Source organism: Mercenaria mercenaria, chromosome 8 (assembly GCF_021730395.1).
Source record: "Mercenaria mercenaria strain notata chromosome 8, MADL_Memer_1, whole genome shotgun sequence".
NCBI classification, from domain to species: domain Eukaryota; kingdom Metazoa; phylum Mollusca; class Bivalvia; order Venerida; family Veneridae; genus Mercenaria; species Mercenaria mercenaria.
The window spans coordinates 55440101-55463727 of NC_069368.1; the positions used below are offsets into that span (position 1 = coordinate 55440101).

At 33.4% G+C, this 23627-nt stretch overlaps 1 protein-coding gene across 3 annotated transcripts in view; it reads left to right on the top strand.

Moving 5' to 3' along the window:
- The window catches only part of LOC123566304 (small conductance calcium-activated potassium channel protein 1-like), a 275631-nt gene that overhangs the window by 216596 nt on the left and 35408 nt on the right, over positions 1–23627 (top strand). For all 3 annotated transcript variants that reach the window (XM_053550018.1, XM_045360264.2, XM_053550019.1), the window contains one exon: positions 13815–13910. In XM_053550018.1, the coding sequence (XP_053405993.1) occupies positions 13815–13910 (96 nt within the window). The remainder of the gene's footprint in view (positions 1–13814; positions 13911–23627) is intronic.

Sequence of the window (23627 nt, forward strand, 5' to 3'; positions counted from 1 at the left end):
TAGAGTGCTGCATTTAATGATTTTAGGTACTTTTATTTTAAGTACATTCCGTGTCATGGTACTTATCTTTTTTTTTCTAGACAATATAAAATAGATTTTTTCCTTACAGAATCAAACGAAGTCTGCTATTATTTGGCTTGATGAAATTCTATTCTTCCAACGGATTTTCTGATTTCCTTGCTCCCAAGGGATCTTCCTACAGATTTTATTAAATTATTTTTTATAGATTTACGTAATGTTTTACTTCTCTTCAGGTACACTTAAAACGACATAAACCACAAAAACCTTTAGTCAAACAAATGTAACAACGTCATGCTAGTGTTTAGAAATCCTAGACTAAATCTTACAAGAGTTTTCCATGATGAAGCGGAAGTATAATGACATTATGTAGATAGCCTCCACAACCAAAGCTCTAAAAGCCATTCGTTTCCTAAGGGTAATGCCTAAATTCAAGTGACTTATTACCCCCGTCAAAAATTTCCACATTAACATACTTTTTGATGGTCTGGCTATGAACTTTTCCATGGGTTCATATGGGATCAATAGATGATCTAGATCTATATTTCATTCCATTTGTTTTTTCTCTACATACTTTACTCAACTGGTAATAATGTTTTCTTAAAATTCACGCTCGAATTCGAAGATCACAATAAATGAGCCGTGCCATGAGAAAACCAACATAGTGGGCTTTGCGACCAGCATGGATCGAGACCAGCCTGCGCATCCGCGCAGTCTGGTCAGGATCCATGCTGTTCGCTTTCAAAGTCTATTGCAATTAGAGAATCCGTTAGCGAACAGCATGGATCCTGACCAGACTGCGCGGATGCGCATGCTGGTCTGGATCCTTGCTGGTCGCAAAGCCACTATGTTGGTTTTTTTCATGGCACGGCTCAAATCATTGAAGCAGATTCGGCATACTTACTATTTTTACTTTTAATTTAACAGATTTGAATTATAAGTAATAAATTCTTGAAATTATACCAAAACGCAGTATTTACCCTAAGGGGTACCAAATGTTTAAAGACTGAAAAATTTTGAAAAAATGTTATATTATGAGACGCCATGATGTAGAGTAATTCTCGGAATTTGTCATTTTGATAAAGGCCTTATGGCCGAAACGTTAATAAAACTGAGTGAGAACTACAGAGTCTTTATACCAAAACGATTTTATGTTATTGACTCATATCCATACTGTTAATATATATATTTATATATGATATTTGAACAATTTGTTCATATAAGATAATTCAATATTTATGAAAGTGAAAACTGTTATAAGAGTAAAATTTATGTAATCCGGTGAAAAATAGAACTAAGTTTTAGCAGGACATGAATAACTAGACATTTTATTTCAGAGATGACAAAAATAAGCTAAAAACAGATGAAGAAGTTATGGCAGTAAAAAAAAAACAAGAAGTATCTTCAAAAAAGATACACGGCCGCATTAGTCAATGCAGACTTAGAGCTGCGAAACGTGCATGCACTTTTACATACGATCGGGTATTCATAAACCAAAACAATATTTACAGGAAGTAAAGGTGAAATCAGTACGGGCCTGCGGCCGGAAAAAAAACTCAGTCGGCCTAAGTTAATATTTATTCTTATACACAAAGTGTTATTTATAGCACTGAACGCGAATGTATTGACTGAAAATCAATTAACATTTTACTAAAGGCTCATTAGCAGCAAAGCTGATTCTCATATAGACATATTGTATTTAAAAAGTACAGGTATTCAGTCTTCACTTAATCTAAATTAATGTTATAGAAACTGACATTCTAAGTACTTGGGTATCCATCAGACTCTTCATTATGCGCTTTGCAATTAAAGGCTTTGGTCCCATTCATTTATTTATTTGCACTAGTCTTACCGTACTTAATGCCTAATTTATTAAGGTTATTTGATTGAAAACGCAAGGGAAAAACTATGGTAGTAAACATTTATACTGTACTCGTGTCAATTTATAAAACTGGTAAAGTTTCTTGTTATGGTGCCGATATATTATTCTGTTTGTTCCCGAACTTTGCCACATTTTCTGCAAGCCTTAGGTTCGATAAAGTCTTCCATCTTATCTACCGCCTCGTCTAGGCGTGATTTTATGCATCGGGTAATTGACGAGTTCGACCAAATATCGCGGCAGAAACATACTTTCTTTGTATCCATTTGTGTTGAAATATTCAATATTTTATGATACGTATGTGCAGTGATGTTACTTACATAAATTCTTCTCTTTCTTGGATTATTTAGTTGGTTTATGTTGTCCAAGAACTTACTGATATATTTCATAATTTGTTAACGTTTTGAAGATCATTTGGTCAAAGATACTATGTTGATTTTACTTAAAATTCAATTGTTTTGACGATACAATTGTAGAAGCTTCAGAAAGTATGTACCGAGTCTCATTGAAGAAAGAGACATTGCTATAAGGGTCCCTTTGGAAAAACACCATAGTTAATATGAAAGATCAGAGGTCTTCCCCGTCTTAAAGGTATACCAGTCATTGCAACTTCTAATTCATTTCCGGATAGAGCTGGATTATAGAAAATTATGTCGGACAGACATCACCAGCAGTACACTTGTAGGGCCTAAGTTTACAAACTCAACTGATCTCAACCATGCTGCCTCTGCATCTTAGCCATCAGACATTTCACACGAAGTCTTTTATATATATAATTCGATCAGGACAAGACACGACCGATTGTAGTAAAATTCAATTACTACGGTGATAAAGTGGAGGTAAAACAGAGAGCGCGCGTAAATCTTGAGGGTAAACGCTATCGCATCAGCGATCAGTTCCCAAAAGCTATTCAGGAACACCGAAAAATACTTATTCCCTATCTCGTGCAAGCAAGAGAAAACCGAAAGGAGGCCGTTCTCTCATACGATACGCTTTATATTGAAAACCGCGCCTACACTGCTGACAACCCACCACCTGGTCCAGTCCCGACATTGCCACCCCGCGGTCAGCGTAATAGATATCAAAATCCCCGTGTACCCCCTGTGCCGCAACGCAACCTAAATAACCGTTCCACAACCGATGAAGCAGAGCTTCAGCCTGAAGATCAGGCAATGAGTCATGAATAGGAAGCAGACGAGAAGCAGCTTAGAGTTCTTCTTTGGAATGTTCAGGGGATTTGCAACAAAATCATTGATAGTGATTTCATAAATTTTGTTAATAAATATGACATAATTATTACTACAGAAACATGGAATTCTAAAACTTCAAATATTAATATTGAACACTTTGAGAGTTTTTCCTGCCCTCGTCCAAAGTTTAACAAAAGGGCAAAGCGCAACAGTGGTGGTCTAATTATTTTCTATAAAGAGAAATTCTCAGGATATATAGAGTTGGCTAGTCTAAACGATAAAGGTGTAATTTGGTTAAAACTTAAAAAAACGTTTTTTGGTACTTCAAATGACATATATCTTTGTAGCTGTTATATCCCACCTGAAGATTCTAGTGTTTACAAGAACAGAGATTCTCCGTTGTTTGAATTTGACTTTTATGAATTAATAGCCGATGACATACGACATTATAGTCAGTACGGCAATATTATATTAACAGGTGACCTGAACTCAAGAGTAGGTCAAAGGTCAGATATAGTTGAAGATATAAACCTTGATCGCTATATTGACATGCCTTACGATGATTACTTTTTTAAAAATTTACCGATACGATCATCATTTGATCAACACTTAAACAGTTATGGGAATAAACTTCTAACGCTGTGTAAACAGAATAGCTTGTGTATTTTGAATGGTCGATTAGAACCAGGTCGTTTTACCTGTTATAATATGACACGAAATACTATGGCCGCGAGCGTGGTCGATTATGTTATTACAGATACTGATGTATTTTCTTTGATTGATTGTATGAATGTACATGAATTATCCGAATTTTCGGATCATTGTCCTGTCTCGTTTAATTTAAATTTTGTAAATATGAAAAATTGTGGTAAAGGATGTCAGTCATATGACAAAATAGTATGGGAAAATTGTGATATAAATCAATTGAATACAGTATTAAATGATAAAAAGTCATTGTTTGATGAAATTACAAATAAATTACTTTCGGATGAATCAAATATAAATGCATGTATTAATGATTTTTCCAATCTAGTTTATGATATATCTTACCAACTGCAAGGCAAAACATGTTCATTGAAGCGTAAGAACAGACCAAATATTAAGCGATCACCATGGTTTGATGAATTGTGTAAATCAAGTAAAGCAGAGTTTTATAGGTGTAAAAGATTACTGAATGAAAACCCTACAGATGAAAATAAGGTGCTATTTTTAAATGCACGAAAAGATTATTGTAATACGAAGAGAAATTCTAAAAGAAAGTATATGATGAAAGAGAAACAAACATTGTCTAATCTCAGTAAAAGCAATTCTAGAAAATTTTGGAAATATATCAAAAAGTATAAGTATAAATCGAATAGGACTAGTAGTGATGTTGATTTAAATGATTTTGTAGATTATTTTTGCAATGTGTCTAATATACAACATGAGAACACTTTCAATCAAAATGATTTGGTTAATAGGGAGGAATCACTATTTATTGATAGCCTTGATCGTCCTTTCTCTGTAGAGGAAATACGCAAGACAATTTCAAATTTAAATAGACATAAGAGCTGTGATGTTGACAAAAATGTGGCGGATTTCTTTATTGACTCGAAAGAATTTATATCACCTTATCTTGTTCAGATTTTCAATATTATCTATGATAAAGGGGAATATCCGGAAGCATGGAGTAAGGGAGCAATAGTTCCTATTTATAAAAAAGGTGACCATAAAGATCCTTCTAATTATAGAGGGATAACTCTTGTAAATGTTGTTGCTAAGATTTTTTCTCTTGCTCTACGTAATCGTATCAATATTTTTTGTGAAAATGAGACTGTGTTAAATGATGTACAATACGGGTTTAGAGATAAACGTAGTACCACAGATTGTATTTTTCTTCTACATGCAATTATTCAAAAGGTATTGTTAAACAAGGCCAAACTCTACTGTGTCTTCGTTGACTACGAAAAAGCCTTCGATACAATTATACATGACGCTCTATGGATAAAACTAGTGCAGTCTGGAATAAGTTGTAAAATGATCAAAATGATTAAAGCCATTTATCAAAATGTTAAATCCTGTATAAAAGACTTGCATACAATGTCATATTCACATTATTTTGACATATCACTCGGTTTGAAACAAGGGGAGCCACTCTCTCCTCTGCTCTTTATCCTCTTTGTGAATGATATAAATAGTATAGTTGATTTTTCACAACTTACAAATGACGACATAAACTTGTTATCTATGTATATGTTACTATTTGCTGATGATATTGCATTATTTACTACCAATCCTGATACTCTTCAACTCCAACTCAATAATCTTTTTGAATATTCACGCAAATGGGGATTGAAAATAAATGTTAATAAAACTAAAATTTGTATATTTGAAAAGAGAAAATCTAGAAATAATTATAGATGGTTTATAAATGGAGAACATGTCGAAATTGTAGATTCTTTTTGCTATCTTGGAGTGAAATTTAATTACACAGGTACTATGTTAAATGCTGTTAAAACGCTAAATGACCAGGCTCTTAAAGCATATAATAACTTGTTGTCAGTATTTAATCGAATTAAGATGGACATTAAAACAAAATTGTCTTTGTTCGATTCTCTTGTAACTCCAATAATTCTGTATGGTTCAGAAGTATGGGGAATATATAACTACAAAGAAATCGACAAAATTCATCTCAGGTTCTGTAAAATCATTCTAGGAGTTCGTCCTCAGACTTCCAATGCGGCTGTTCTTGGTGAGCTTGGTCGTTTCCCTCTTTCTGTTATATGTAAAGAGCGATCTCTAAAGTATTGGTTAAATATAATGAAAACTCCCCAGTCACTTGTACACAAAATTTTTATAGAACAGTGTGATTTGTTAAATAACAATATTGAATCTACTTGGGCTTCAGCTGTTAAAAGACAACTGGATATCTTAGGATATAGTTATTTGTGGAATAATGAGAACTATGATATTAATTATATGCCAATGTTAAAACAAAGATTACGTGACCAGTATGTACAAGATTGGAATGATGTGATAAGTAACCAGTCCAAATTGTTTTATTATAGAAAGTTTAAAACGGTGTACAAATTTGAAAAATATTTAGATGTAGTAGGTAACGATTTACATAGAAAAGAAATGTCTCGTTTTAGGCTTTGTTCTCATAATCTTGAAATTGAAAGTGGAAGATTTTCTGGAGTTGAAAGAAACTTTCGTGTTTGTAAACTTTGTACACAAAATGTAGAATCTGAATATCATTTTCTGTTATGCTGTCCAATTTATAGAAATCTTCGTCAAAAGTATGGTATTGTTCAGTCATTTCCATGTATAAATACATTTACAAGGACATTATCTTCAAGTAATAATAAAAATTTAAGAAATACAGCCAAATATATATATTATGCTATGCAATTAAGAAAGGAAAAACTTACAGATATTCCTGCTTCTTAATGATTAATATATATATTTAGAACCTATAGTTGTTTTTTACTGTATATTTTGTGATATCTTGGCCATCCTTTTTATTTCTGTAAATGGCCAAAGGTATATTGTATATGCCGATATGCCAATAAATCTGAAACTGAAACTGAAACTGAAACTATATCCACTAATGGTGATATTTTCATTGCAGTTTCTAAACAAACACTAGCCGCAAGTGTTAGTTCTGTAAAAACCAATTAGAGCATTTAGAAAATTGTTACGCACGTTCTAGGGTCACGTTCATAATTATATTGTAAAAACCGCTTAGAGCAAACATAGTGCTTTTAATTCAACAGAGACACGCCAGACATTATAAACACTAGATCTGGAGGCCTTACATCAGTATACATGTACAATATTTATCATACCTTTTATAAATATATTCTGCACTTTAATTTTCATTGAAAATCTTCGAACCTGGATTGTGATATACATTTGCCAAAACATTCACTGTGATACTAGAATCCAACTAAAGTTTTCAGTCTGTGATTAATTTTCCAAAATGTGTAAGTGTATTTACTAGATTTATAGCTAAATTAAATATGAAACATTATAAGCATCAGTTTGCCATCCAAGTTTTTATGGTATAATGAAATAAATATCACATGCATTTATGGATGAGAGTGGAAGAAATTGTATACACTTAAAGAATAGTATCAACATCAGCATCGCCACCTTTGACATTACTCTTCGACTGTTGCATTATCCGCTATCGACCACAAGTGTATGTGATATAAGTTGCTATAAAATGTGTATTAATTTACAAACAAACGTGGTGATGATGGTTCCTATGGATTTTTTCACATATTTGTTCTAACTATCACAACAACAGTCTTTAAGTGCCGTGTATCTGCTGTAAAAGTCTTCTCTGTACTTGAAGTGTTGTTATATTGTTTTGCCCTTTTGGCCATGATGAACATTCAGTTTTATTGTTAAGCCGGTGCTAAGGGGTGAGGGGTGGGGGTGTCACTGTCTTAACATAACAGAAAATCAGTCCGCCGGAATTAACTAAAGAAAGAATATAACAAACATATGACACAAAACAAAACAATGATATATGGGACAGTGTTGTTCTAGTCAAATTCCGGTGTAAGATAATCACACATTGTCTGTCTCCTACCGGTGAAGAAGTTCTTTATTTTATTCTAATTTATGGTAAGTCAATGTCATAAGTGTGTTACAGTTACATGAAACCACTATAACTTGCTAGTAATATCTTAGTTAATTAAACAGAAACAAAATGGTCGACTACCACACAGTTAAGTTGTAGTAATAAGGAAATCATATCCTTGGTTCAAGGTATGCCGAAAACTTGACAAGACCACGTATTTGGACAACATTTCAATCTTGATTGGGTGTTCCTTATATCCACAACTCGAAGGCGTGGTTGATTATTATTGTCTCATAATCTAGAACCCGCATTAAATATACATTGTGTTTGTACGCGTTGGTGTTGTTTGACGCTTGTAGTAAAATCTGACCTTTGAAAAATGAATATTTTTAGAATCCATTGTGATTTAGTTTAAATACGCCAGCCTATCACTTCATCACAATTTTGTTTATGTTAAATGAGTGTCGAATTTATTCTTGTATTGAACTGAAAAAAGATTAAATCAATTAATATTTATGAAAGTTCTAATCAAGATACGGACTACAACAATAACTACACCTATAAATACGTCATTGCTTTGCCGATAAAGCCGGAATTCAAAACATTTACAAACAAATGAACGAACTGAACCAAAGCTTTTAATTGTTGAAGGCATAATCGAGAGTTCCACACATGATGTTAATATTGAATACTTAGACTTTCAGTTTCAGATTTAACAAACATTAAATACTTGTAGTATTAGATATCTCCTACCTTAAAAGACATTGTTATTCGAGCGATTTTTATTGAGAATGGATCTTGGATCAATTATGTTTTGTTTTGAGTCGTATTTCCAGATTGAATTAGAACATCATTTGACCTAGTTTTGAGATTGTTTAGGGCAAACCCATTATTTTAACTGGTGACCATACGACGCTTATCATGGAATTACACGCTAGTGTATCATTGAAGGTTCCATGTGCACCACCATATGAATACATCTGCGGATGTCTCTAAAATTGTTTTTGTACTTTATCATTCGCGATCATATTGAATAGGTAAAGTATATGCGGAAAATATTTCATGATGGATCTGTGAATTCTTTACTTAATGGTGAAACAGGTCTCATAAGCGTAAATACGACTAGCTTCTACTGATTATAAAACATACCGTACGATTTGTTGTGAATTAACTGTTGTTGTACTTTTAGTAGTTCAACCTCCACCCTTGTTTAAGAGCAACATTTAAAAACACGTTTTTTTTCATCCTCAAGTAATAAGTAAGTAGACTCGCCCAGTTTAATCAATCTAGACGCATAATCTAACTCTATACATAGAGCGCCTACTTCACCCGATTTACATTCGGAACATTTTCACGCGGTTCGGGCTTTATCGTATGTTTAACATGGGATTTTTGAACCGTCCAAAAATGTTGGAAATGTTTGTCTCATTGTTTATTTTTTTTTTAATAAAAATGTTACTGCTTTCATTGTCTACCACTTTTTTTACACCCTTGCCTGAAAGACAGTAATGAGTTTGTACACTGTTCAGACAATTGTGCTCTGTTGAAATTTAACCAAACACAAGTTTACCTGCATAAACAGAAAGCATGATATGTCACCATGCGCTGTTCCAGAGAGGGGGGGGGGTGGGACCGGGGGTCCGGACCCCCTCTGGAATATCTTTAAAAAAGGAAAGAAGACAAGAAGGAAAGAAAATGTTTTTCGAAAAAGGCAACATTAGGACTGCATGTAAAGTATATGCGGCTGCTGCTACATACGACCCCGACATAATTCATATTATTTATCTAAAAGAAACTAAGAATTTTACCTTCAAGAAAGCTTGATTTTATCATTTTCCCAAAAAATGAAGTGCTAAATTTCAAAATTTCCAGAGGGGGGGGGGGGGGGGGTGCAGGGGATCTGACCCCCTCTGAGAAAATTGGCTGTGTCCGTGCATGGTCACTATACCTGTCCAGTACTGGACATTATGGTAAACGCTTCTTTCCTGCACAAATGGCAATTTCGCAACTTCTGTCCGGTTTGTACAAATTTCTGGTCGCGATAAACCATTTGACTTGTGTGTAAATGTTGAGTTCTGCTCAACCCGGGGCTAGAGGGCGTGGACGGTAGCATGCATTTCCACTACCGTCCATGAACAGGCTCAATCAAACCGAGCCTGCAACAGTTTCGTTTTTGTACTGTTATAGGCCAGAAACCACTGTCATTGAAAATAAGAAGATTTGCACGATGCTTAAGTGGAGTAAAACAGGGCGTAACACGTTATGCCTTTTTTTGTTGTTTAGCTAACTAAAACTGTATAGATATCACGTAGATTTTCAACGTTTAACGAATTACAATTATTATAGAACGGATGGAGATATGTCTGTCATTCAATATGTTTGTTTGCACGTTCATCAATACAGTTTAGATATTCGTGCATCCGCATAACTTAGGTGTTTGTATGTCGACAAATAATTGGAAAGCGCGTGGGCAAACATACTTTAGACTTATAGGATGATTGTATTTGGGATCTGTTTTGGCAGATTGTTATTAATAATATGGATGATTGTCTGTTGTCTGTACATGATCCATATTACGTACTCCAGTACTTAGTTCAAAGTCACGGTGACATTTTGACTGAAGCGTGCCCCGTCCAAACCTGCTACGTCTACCAAACTTTACAATGAGTTTTGTTTGTGACCATCAGATGACCCGGTTATTTCAATAGTTCCAAGCTTGAGTCACAGTGATGTTAAAAAAGAACTAACAGCTAGAAAACGCATATATACCTGTTCTAGTCAAAACTCTTATGATTATTGCCTCTGGTCAATAGATGAACACTTATCATTTCGGGACATTAGACCAAAGGTCAAGGCTACAGTATCCTGGAAAACAACTGTATCTCCAGCTGACAAAGCTTACTACCAAATTTTATAAAAACGTATTTCCGTCCAATTTTTGACATCACGGGAATATGTATTTTACAAAGATTTCTGTTTTTAGATTGTTGATTTACTCATTAAAGTCTTTAATGTTATGTCTATATTCTTAAAAAATTACATTGATAATTTAGATATTTTAGACCATGTTACCACACCAAATACCACCCAGTGTATAATTTTAGAAACACTATTATAGTTTATTTTCATTTGTATCAAATGATTAAATATTAAAATCTATCATTTCTGAAGCAAGTTGAAGTAGTGCAGAACAAACAAGTTTAATTTAATTACTGATATTGCAGTCAGGGAGAATTGTAAGTAGAAAACAATGAAATTGGCTTGTGACGTCAACGCTTAAAAATGAAAAATATATTTCCCAGAAACTTTGAACATTAAACTTTCATGTTTTATTATTACTAAAACAAAACTTGCAGAGAAATGTCATGAGACCATAAGGCTTTATGACACATTTAAGGTATTTGATTTTATCATTGCATATTTTTGTATAAAAGCACTGATAATCATTTTAATGGGGTCTAGGCTTTGCATTTGATGTTAACTTTAAGTATGTGCTATTCTCATTTACTCACTTATTTGCTGGTGTGTCCTTTATGTTGCATTAGAGAGTCGTTCATTAGATGTGTTTCGCACGTGACCCAGTTTCAAACTTGACCTAGATATCAAGATGAACACTCTGAGTAGCTTTCATGAAGATCCATTGAAGGGTATGGCCACTAGAGAGGTCACAAGGTTTTTCTATTTTTAGACCTACTGACCTAGTTTTGGACCGCACATGACCCAGTTTCAAACTTTACCTAGATATCATCAAGATGAACATTCTGACCAACTTTCATAAAGATCCCATGAAAAGTGTGACCTCTAGAGTGGTCACAAGCAAAAGTGTACGCACGGGCGGACATCTATGTGATATCTAGGTCACGTTTAAAACTGGGCCACATGAGCTCAAAAACTAGGTCACTATGTCAAATAATAGAGAAAAAACGACGTCATACTCACTTCAAAACTGGGTCATGTGTAGACAGGTGAGCGATTCAGGATCATCATGGTCCTCTTGTTTTACTTACTTACTTACTTACTTACTTAGGGTTTGACAGCACGAAATAAAATCTCCATTCAGTTATTTGCTAGACTAATTAACAGCAAGGATTTCAGTCTGTGCTGAAACGGAATTATTTTGAGAAGTAATAAATCTGGGTATCTGACATCTTTCCAAGTCAGACGGCATAATGCCATCGTTATTTCATATCAATTATTCATTTGTTTGCAATATACTCTTATATAGTGTGCATGTAAAACTGTGTAATGACCAAATTTGTATACGGGTTCAACAAAAATCGGCATTGTAGAAAAATCAGAAAAAAATATTGATGAATATAAAGTAATTTTGGAAGATTTCCGTGCGACCAAATAAATTCCTTTTTGTGTATCGCCGGTACAATGTACCATCATGTTTAGATATATATTTACTACATAAGCCATGTAAAAAACTGAAATATTCAAATTAACGGGACGTTGTATTTGTCTAAACCATTTGAGAAGAAAATCAATTCCACTCATTCTTGTTTGTACTTTCCCTAGACTTGCGATTGATCAGCCGCATTTGTATGACAAAAATCAGCTGATCGAGATTAATGTGGAATAGCAAGGTCTGCCGAGGTTAACGTCGATATCTCATCTGAGATGAGATTCATTCTTAAGTAAACTCATTCATTTTCGACAGCGCCATGGTTGGAAACGGACTGATCATTGTTCGAAGGATTGCATTCTTAGACTTTTAAATAAGCTTCGTATCCTGTTGAGTTCTGTTTAATTCCACTTTATAAATGTCCGTCATGAATATCAGAGATGTTGTTATTACATGTAGTAAAACAAACAAAAAGTGTCTTTAAAAAAAATATACGATCACCTGCACACTCCTTAAGAACATATTATCTATTCCATTCGAAACCCTATGGAAGTTTTCATCCACCAATCAAAATGTACAGTTTTAATCAGCTGTTAAATGACCTTCACCCACTTATTTACAGGGAGTAAAGGTGAATTCAATACCAGCCTGTGGCCGAAAAATTATTTAGTACGAAGTTAGGAAACCTCCTTCGAATTGAAATCTGTACAATTATTAGACATTACAGATCTCTGAGATCTACCATAATTGTGGCTTATTAAATATCATCATCATACCGTTTAATATGCCTCGTATGGCGGAAACATTTTTTTTTGTACTGATATAAAGTGAAAAAAGTCCCTCAGAAGTATGTTTATTAATGTGAACATAATTGCAGTGGACAAAAAAGTACATAGACAAACTCTCTTCACAGTTACCTGACTTTTCCATATATGAGCCGTGCCATGAGAAAACCAACACAGTGGGTTTGCGACCAGCATGGATCCAGACCAGCCTGCGCATCCGCGCAGTCTGGTCAGGATCCATGCTGTTCGCTAACAGTTTCTCCAATTCCAATAAGCTTTAATAGCGAACAGCATGGATCCTGACCAGACTGCGCGGATGCGCAGGCTGGTCTGGATCCATGCTGGTCGCAAACCCACTATGTTGGTTTTGTCATGGCACGGCTCATATGTGTAATACAGGTGATGGTAAAAGAAGTCATGGTAATTAAGTAGTCAAATATTTTTACAGCTTGTGATAACGGTAGCCCAGTTGAAGGGGTTTATTTGTAATGCATATATTAATTGTTTTTAAATCATTAACATGACAGACCCCTTTAGCGAATGTAATTTGCACGACTTTCATGCCCATCATGGATTTTGCAAGTAACATCATTTTCTGAAGCCTTTATATCGGACTAAGGGAACCGAGTGGTTAATGTTACTTGACATAAAATCACTTGCCCTTCACCGATGTGGGGTCGAGCCTCACTCGGGGCGTCGAATTCGTCATATGAGGAAGCCATCCAGCTGGTTTACGGAAGGTCGGTGGTTCTACCCAGGTGCCCATCCGTGATGAAACAATACCTGGAGGCGCATCTGGGGTCTTCCTCCACCGTGAACAGATGGAAAGTCGCTATATGACCTATAATTGTGTCGGTGTGATGTTAAACCTAATAAAAACATACTAGTATTAGACTAAGCAAAAACTATTGCTTTTTAAGCTAATATAAACTATGTAAAGCTGATAGTTTGAAACATTATTGATAATTACTTCTTCAGGAAATTCTGCATTTAAATTTATATGTTTCTTTTTTTTTTATTTCAGACGTCTTTCCCTTCTATATTTTTGAAGACTTTAATCAGCATCTCATCTGTGATATTACTGGGACTTATACTAGCATATCATGCATTAGAAGTTCAGGTAAGTCCATGTTGTTTTTTTTTGTTTTATGTACGAGTCGTTTCGGACGCATTTTGCCAGTTTACTGTCAGTGAAAGTCGATATTGATTAGCTGTTAAAGCCACTGTAAGCATTAATTAAATCATGTTACGGAAGTAATGCTGTCGCGATATATTCATAGCATTCTAATTTATACTAATTGAATCATTTAATATATTTGTAAGTGAGAAATAAAACTATCAAAGTATGGTAAGATTCAGACATGCTGTTGTAAAATTGGCTGCTTTAAGAGCATATCAAATGGACGAATGTGAATCCAGACTGTTGCACATTTATTATTTATGCCATATTTACATGGTTGCTTTATTTGAAAAAAAAGGATCTCAATTCATATTCCGTGTAAAATAGTTCTAATCTTTACAGTAACACACATTTTTTTCTGATGTTCTATCTTAATTGACGTTTTATAACATCAAAAGATAAAATCGTTTCAGAAAATAATCTCTTTGTATAACATGACATGTTGTAGACGTAAAACATAAGATTGAATTTTTTTCAACTCCCATGATCTTTGTCAGAGCACTCTGTGGATAGCTTCCTTTTGATGCTAAGCGACCGGTAGTTTGCTGCGAGATTTCTTACAGTCTTTACGTAAATGGCTAACATGAAAGGCTAAATGTATAAAATAACTTAAAACGACAAGTCTGTGGTATAAGCTATGCGACCGGTAGTTTGCTGCGAGATTTCTTACAGTCTTTATGTAAATGGCTAACATGAAAGGCTAAATGTATAAAAATAACTTAAAACGACTGTGGTTCAAAGGTCACTGAAAAATTCTGAATGTCAAGAAAGGAGTTTGTTCATCAGAATGACTGTGAAAGAAAATATAAATCTCAGATATTGTTTATAAATTGATACAAAATAACAACTTATTGATATCTGAAGTGCTGTCAAATGTCGCATTAGAAAAATCTTTCTTTTATTTCAAAAATATTTAGCCAGAACGTAACACTCCTCTGATAAAATAGCGTCTTTTTCCTATTGATATTTACTTTAAATTGTTGAAATTCCGTCTTCTGTTACTTATGCTAGCTTATATTTCTTTGAAAAGGACAAAACGTGTGCCAGTTAGATATTGAATTCAGATTTATTACAACTAATAAATGGTTTAATTAAAGTTTGTGTTTCATTACTTTCAAATCATTTGTTACGAAAGCTGAGAGATTTTTTTTTGTAACTTAACGCTTATTCTAGGTCATCAGTTGTATTCTACAGTTAATGTCATACATTATTCTAATATTCTTCATTTTCAATATAACATAAATCTAACACACACTCTCCAAGTTTGCCAGCGTTTGCTTTATTACAAATAATTGACAGAAATATAATCGCGTGTATGTTTTATTAGATGAAATCGAATATCCCAATGCGGAGTTAAACGTTACCATAGAGACAAATCCCCTGGTCTCTATTTAGGTGATATATATAGCATTCGTTGTGTTGCCTGTAGAGGAAGTAAATTGGATTCTGGTATATGATATTGCATTTTAAACACCTGTTTATAGCAGCAGTATCTTCTGTTATACTAGTATCAACAGTTCCTTTTTATTCCTACTGACAGTAGTACTGTATTGAAATATATATCATGTATACAAAACAAATACTTGAGCTAATGTACTCTTATTATATCATACCATTCTTTCGAGAATTTTAAATATCGTTGACGGTAAAATATGTCTAAGATCCTTTGGAAGCACAGAAAATAACCATGACAATAATAGCAGGCTCGGTCTGATAAGAGTTAATAAGGAGCAATTCTCCTCACGCCGCATAGTGCCGTCTTAGAATTCTATTACAAAGTAACATTTGACGATATTATTGACCTGATAGAACGAGAAATCATAACAACACTATGCCAGTTGTCAGTTTCGGCTGTTATATAAAAGAAACGACCATTCTACAAATCATTTAAAATTTTGCGGAAAATTGAGAAAACTGGTCTTCCACAAGGAATTAATAATGCTTTGATAGCTCATATTGTCATGCATGTCATGAATTGAGTATTAAAATAAACTGTAAACTGTAAACTGATAATAGTTTGAATGAATTGAGCAATTAGATACACAACACCAAAAATGAATGAAATTGTTTGCCATTTTATAAATTATATTATGCCGGGAAGTGAACAGTTACTACACGTAATATATGTAAACACGGAATAAACATGTTATTGCGTGTAACCAATATTGTATGCTGAATTAGAAATATTATACACTTAATGAATGTATAACCAGACATAATACCACTGAAAACCTGGTATTTTTTATGACTGTAACTATACAGTAACATTTAATTGTGAATGCAGTTCTACATAGCAGTACACAGTATCCAAGTTAAATGCATTTGACGAGGATTTCTACAATCAAAATTGATATCTAATATAATGATAAAATATTTTAGAGAATGAAGTACGGTTATCTTTAAACTAAATGGAATGTTTGTTTCTGATCCAATCAAACATACAGATGTATATACCTGTCTTACTTTAACTATCAATTAAATCAACAACTACTAATCCCCAATGATAACGCGATTCCCGCCGAAACGCGAGGACGAGTCTATTTCATGATAACTGACGAAATAATAATTCATAATGGTTACCCATTTACTTGACAATTAAATATTGGTATTTCTTTCATTTTAAATAGTTATTATGTATATGGCAACATAGCTCAGTTGGGTAAACTGCAGACAACAATTGGATATAAGCAAGTCGTTTTGTGGGTTCGAATCTTCATAAGAGTTTTTTTTTCAGATTTGTTTTTTTTTTTTTCTATTCGTTTTCATTTTTTTATTTCATTACTTTTGTTTCTTTCTTTGATGGTTTGAATTTGTATATATGTCTTTATATAACACAATAGCATGTTCATTATTTGCATGACTTGAGTGCATGCATTTAATCTATCATCTTTGATATATAATAAACTATTCTGATCTGCCATATCGGCTTTAGATACCTCTCTGTCGTATTGTCACAGAGCTCATGAAGGAAACCTAATTTTTATGCAAAAGTGAAATAAAAATTAATTCTCAATACTGAGTTTCGAACCCACACGGCAAAAGATCTGTTGACCATGGACATTATGTTTTACCACTGAGCTAATTTGTAATTTGAACAAAATCCGGAAATATTTAGATTGTAACATGCTAGAAAAATGCTGAATTCCCTATGTTCCATTTTAATCTATTTATAGTCATGTTTGTAAATATCAAGTTATCGTTGGGGCATAGTATGTTGTGCAATTAGCGGGCTGTTTATATAGAACTAATGCACGTGTATGCTTGAATGACGACCGGTTAATCTAATCCGTTACAGTTAGACAAAGGTTCTCCGCATTACGAAGTAACGCGGAGAACCAGTAAAAATGACTGTTATGTATATTGTGTAATAATTTAAGTCTATTTCAAATACTTTTGTATCTTTATTTATAACAACATGTAAAAAAGATCCTTGCAACTAATTGAAGCAATAGCAGACTCGGTTTAATTAGGTCTGTTTGTGTGAGATTATTAAATGTGCAGCATCCATAGGCTTAACGGGATACAATGAAATGAATTGACAAGAAAACATCATAATAAAACTGATGGTTTTACTGCCGGCACATGGTATCTAAGAATTGCTATTGTGATAGATGCTGTTTTGTTTTTGTAATTATCTTGGTTTTAAGAGCGATTTTGCCTTCCTTGTGTTTATCAAAACCTTTTCGGACATTTAATTAAAATATACGTCATGTTCGACATGCCATGGAATATGAAAACATCTGCTTGGATCACGTAGGGGTATACAGTTAGATTGTAACTTCTACAATTATATGAGTGAAAAAATAATAACAATATTCCAAGGTATTTTGTAAAGAAGTCGGTATGTTTGAAAATAAATACAGTATCTTGTAGTCTGTATCATATAAATGCCTTCATAATTTGGCTGAGAGACCTCAGTTATGGAAGTATGGTATATGTAAATGATCATTGACATGAAATAGTTCAGTCAAGTTCTGTTTACACGCTTTCGGCTGACGGTCAATATAGAGTCAGATAAGGTAACCAGAGAGGCTACGGACAAATTGTATATTCCCCGCCTTGTTTTGTCTCAAATGCAGTGCTGTAATAGCAGGCATGGCTCATTTTCTTAAAAGAATGCACGAGTCTTTGCAAATCAACAGGCATCAGAAACAAGCCATTTTAATAAAATAAATATGTTGAAAAGTGTTTAATTAGAAAAGATTCTAGAAACAAGGACAAATATCAAGTATTAATAGCTAAATTTTGAGAATGCAGCGTCCCAAAAACAAAACTGTACAACAGTGCATGTAAACAATGTGTAAATGATAGACAGTTACAAAACAATACGCGGACCAAGTTAATGCAAAGAAAACATTTAATAGAAAGCAGTGAGGCACTGCCTTGGTAAGGCCAGTTTGCAAGAAGGTTGTGGTCGGTAGTTTGCTGCGAGATTTCTTACAGTCTTTACGTAAATGTTTAACATGAAAGCCTAAATGTATAAAATAACTTCAAAACGACTGTGGTTCAAAGTTCACAGAAAAATCTGTATGTCAAGAAAGGTGTTTGTTCATCAAAATGACTGTGCATAAATCTAAGATATTATTTAGAAAATGATACAAAAAAAAAAAACAACTTCTTGTTATCTGAAGTACTGTCAAATGTCGGATTAGAAAAATCATTTTTCAAAAATATTTGGCAATGACGTAACACGCCTTTGAAAAAACAGTATCTTTTTCCTTTTTACATTTACTTTAAATTGTTGAAATTCCGTTTTCTGTTACTTATGCTAGCTTGTATTGCTTTGAAAATGACAAAACATATGTCAGTTAGATATTGAATTCAGATTTATTACAACTAATAAATGGTTTGATTAAAGTTTGTGTTTCATTACTTTCAAAATTTTTGTTAGAAAAGCTGAGAGATTGTTTTGTAACTTAACGCTTATTCTAGGTCCTCAGTTGTATTCTACACTTAATGCCTTTACAATATATCGTAAATCTAACGCCACTTAATAAATAGCATTTAAATATAATAAGCCATTTAAATAAAATAAATAAGCCATTTAAATAAATAATAAATAAATAAGCCATTCAAATAAAATAAATAAATAAATAAGCCATTCAAATAAATAAATAATAAATAAGCCATTAAATAAAATAAATAAATAAAATAAATAAAAAAATAAGCCATTTCAAATAAAATAAATAAAAAATAAGCCATTTAAATAAAATAAAATAAGCCATTTAAATAAAATAAATAAGCCATTTAAATAAAATAAATAAGCCATTTAAATAAAATAAATAAGCCATTTAAATAAAATAAATAAGCCATTTAAATAAAAAATAAATAAAGCCATTTAAATAAAATAAATAAGCCATTTAAATAAAATAATAAGCCATTTAAATAAATAAATAAAATAAATAAGCCATTTAAATAAATAAATAAGCCATTTAAATAAAATAGATAAGCCGTTTAAATAGAATAAATATGTTGAAACGTGTTTAACTAGAAAACATTCTAAAAACATGGACAAAAATCAAGTATGAATATATACATTTTGAGAATGCAGCGTCCCCAAAACAAAACTCTACAACAGTGCATATAAACGATGTGTAGATGATAGACAGTTAAAAACAATACGCGGACCAAGTTAATCGGACAACAATGGCAAAGAAAACAAAAATTGAATTAAGTGAGGCAACGCCTTGACAAGGCCAGTTGTACAAATGTCACTTGGGGGTTTAAACCGGTTTATGTTCAGCATCATTCCATACACTTAACCATTATGATATTCCTGAATTGGACGAAAGTGTAAATATGCTTTTCCTCCCTGGGGAATTCTGACACACGCGTTGACTACATAAGGCACAGTATGTAAAACACTTGAACTAAGAAGTTTGTTAATGATTGAAAACAACGCAATGAACCATATTTGCGCGTACTTAATGGATCAAGAGACATGAATTAAATTAGCTCGGTCCCAGTGTGACTTATTGCACCTCTGACAAGACATTTTAGTGTCTCTGTGTAAAAGGGCTGGACCACATACTGTGATGTGCCTAAAACAGACAAATGATAACTTCCTTTTAACAAAACGTTTTATGATGTGACCAAATACATTGAAAATTAAAGTTACACAGATTTCTATGACATATTTTTATGAAGTTGTAAGCAACATCTCAACAATTCAGGATTTGATATACCTTTTCGGAGAAATGCCTTTACATCACTCGTACATTCTAAAATATGTAGTCTTGCTATGGGAGTATATTTGTAATTACTGTTTACATTCATTGAAAGCTTCTACTTGACTACATTCTCTTGTAAATCTTATTAACTAAGAAACGTACTCGCTGTAAAATGTTGCATTGGGTACCTTCCTACCTAACTGGAACAAATTTACAGTACCTGCAAAACAAGTTATCATTTTCACAATCTAACTGGCATATGCTTTTATTATTACATTTTGCTACTAAGCAATTGTGATAGACAAAATATTTATATCGTTTTGTAGTTTGGAAAATGTCGGGTCTCGCCTCGAATACTTTTCCATGAATTTATCTAGAACTGATACTATTATTGTTTTGAAACTTAAAACAGGCTTTTAAAATTATAAAACATGTTCTCCAAGTCTCATAACCATGATTTCCATTTCTATACTTTGAAAAATATCCGTCCCAATAGTTGTTCTTGAATTCTTCTGGAACTGATACAGATATTATTTTGAAACTTTAAACAGGCTTTAGGATCATAAGACAAGGTCACATAGAAGGCTTTCTATTGACAAAATTATGTTCCATCTTGCGCTTAGAAAATGTTTTAGAAAAAAACATTTCCTTCAATATTTCTGAAACTTCTGGATACATTTAATCAACGCTCAAGTCAGTTTGCAGGTTTACACATCGAACTGAATAACTCTACCCTTTTTTGACAAAATTAATTACGTTTTGCAATTAAAGTGTAACATTTCTTTCCTTCAGTATCTCTACACCAACGAAGGTATTGTATTGGAATTTCAAATAATTGTCTTGGATATACAGCCAATGGGCATAACAAGTCCCTTGAATCTGACTGAACTGTTTCCATTTTCATTCACTTCCGATTATTTAGGACTATCCACAAAAGAAAATTCAATGTAACTTGCAACAGTGATAGAAAATGAGAGGAATTGCGGAACATCCAGCCATTACTGCATTCAAGAGTTATAAAATATTTCACTTTATAATCTTATTTTCCACATATTAGCACGGTTTTGACAAAAAACTTCGATTTCACCTAATGGAATTAAATGTAACTTTGTACATTGATAGATCTGTTACAATGAGCGAACGTGAAATGCACTAGAATCATAATTCTGTCTTGCTATTTTTTTAATAGAACCGTTGTTGTTCTAAATTGATCACATTTTAAATAACTAACAACGGCTTTTAATTTTTTAGGGTAATTTAGTGTAGTTTGATACATTACTAAAATGCAAAACATAAAAAGCATATCTCTGCCTTGCATGATTTTATTTTTATATATTTATTGCCATTTGTTTCTGAACTGTTCAGGTAATCACCTTTTTCAACATATAGGACTGTGTCTATTGAAGAGAAGTGAATGAAAACTGTTAGCTCGGTGATAAAATGTGATAAAATGGCAGAAACCGTAATAAACACAACTCTTCAGAAGGGTATACTTGCGTAACATGTACTATATTCACTGGTAATATTACAAGAAATCCTGATTGTTGTTATTATTTCTGACAATACAGTTTTATGGCGGTATGAACCACTTGAAATGATAGATCTAGTTTGTGCTGTTATGACTAACAGGCTATAAATATGTGAGTGTATCTTGCATCTAGCATAATAAAAACTAATGGCATAACTATGAATACTTTTACATTGTACAAAAATTCATATAAATACATTTGTTCTTATCCTTTCCCATTTTGTATATTTTTATTACGTGAAAATGAAAACAACATCCAAGACAAAAGTCTAACAGATATACCCATATTCTAGGCAAGCAGGTCCGTTGAAATTATTACGTAACAGATGTGTATACATGGCACTTGGGCAAAGTTAAATTCATGGACAACGATGACAGATCAAAGAAAAAAGCCGAAATCATCGGGGCACTGCCATTTAACGATCAGTACTAAAACACAACTTTGGAGCGAAACTCAGTTAACCAAAGAAATTGTACTAATCTCTTATTCAGTGAGTAGGAAATTGTGTCAAATAGAAAATGTACGTACTATACGTAGCAGTTTACCCTCAGTGTCGAGTTTTTTCCCCTGCAAACTCTTGGTATGTTTTCATTATTTCTGTCTGTCTACCTGTCAAGAAAAAATGTTTTACCAGTACAAGGTGAATAGCCTTGTGAATGACGTAAGACTTTTGTGTACTCTTCCTGGAACTTGTTTTATATTAATCAGAACAATCAAAAGAAAGAAACAGTTAATGAACCGTGCCATGAGAAAAACAACATAGTGCATTTCCGACCAGCATGGATCCAGACCAGCCTCGCATCCGGTCAGGATCCATGCTGTTCGCTTTCAAAGCCTATTGCAATTAGAGAAACCGTTAGTGAACAGCATGGATACTGACCAGACTGCGCGGGTGCACAAGCTGGTCTGGATCCATGCTGGTCGCAAATGCGCTATGTTGGTTTTCTCATGGCGCAGCTCATTTTATCTCTCCTTTACAATTATTTCAATTAAAACAGTGAACTGTTTTGTGTTATTATTAAAAAATTATTCTTTATTTCCGTATGGAATACATTACAATATTTCTTGCTGAGCGGTGCAACCATTTTGGTTAACAAATTCACATTTATCTTATGCAGTGAATGAAAACCAACATAATGGCTTTGTGACCAGCATGGATCCAGACCAGCCTGCGCATCCGCGCAGTCTGGTCAGGATCCATGCTGTTCACTAACGGTTTCTGTAATTGTAATAGGCTTTGAAAGCGAACAGCATGGATCCTGACCAGACTGCGCGGATGCGCAGGCTGGTCTGGATCCATGCTGGTCGCAAACCTACTATGTTGATTTTCTCATGGCGCGGCTCATATATACATACTCGTATCCATCTGAAAACATATCAAACTTGCATATCTGTTCTTCCAGTTTGTTCGATTAGGTACTCGTTCGTCCAGATATATCACTTTATTTAAAAACCTCATATTACGGATGAACAGACGTACGTTCAAGAGAATTTATTGTACACATTCCAGCTAAGATACTGGAAGAAGCATAAAGAGGAACAGTATCACATATCCATAATAACATCATAAAATTACAGTACAGCAGTATTCCATTCGTCTCATGAGTACCATACTATAAGCTTGAAAAGTAAAAGTAAACATGCAGACAGATAGACAGACGAAAGAATATACAGAATGACAGAATCAACATCAAGAGCAACACTTTAGAATTATAATCCGTCAGTGATGGAACTTCAAGTAAAGCCAACATGAGATGCAACATACAAGAGATATTATCTCACATAGTAAACATCGAGGTCAAGAATAAAATATAAAACAACACGAAGCGATAGAGAATGTGACATTCTTTTTGTGACGGCTATCAAGATTTAGACTTTTTAATCCCCATGCAAAAACTCCTTTTCCCTTTAAGTGTCAAATTTAACCCATTAACTGAACATTCATGATAAATTAGTAC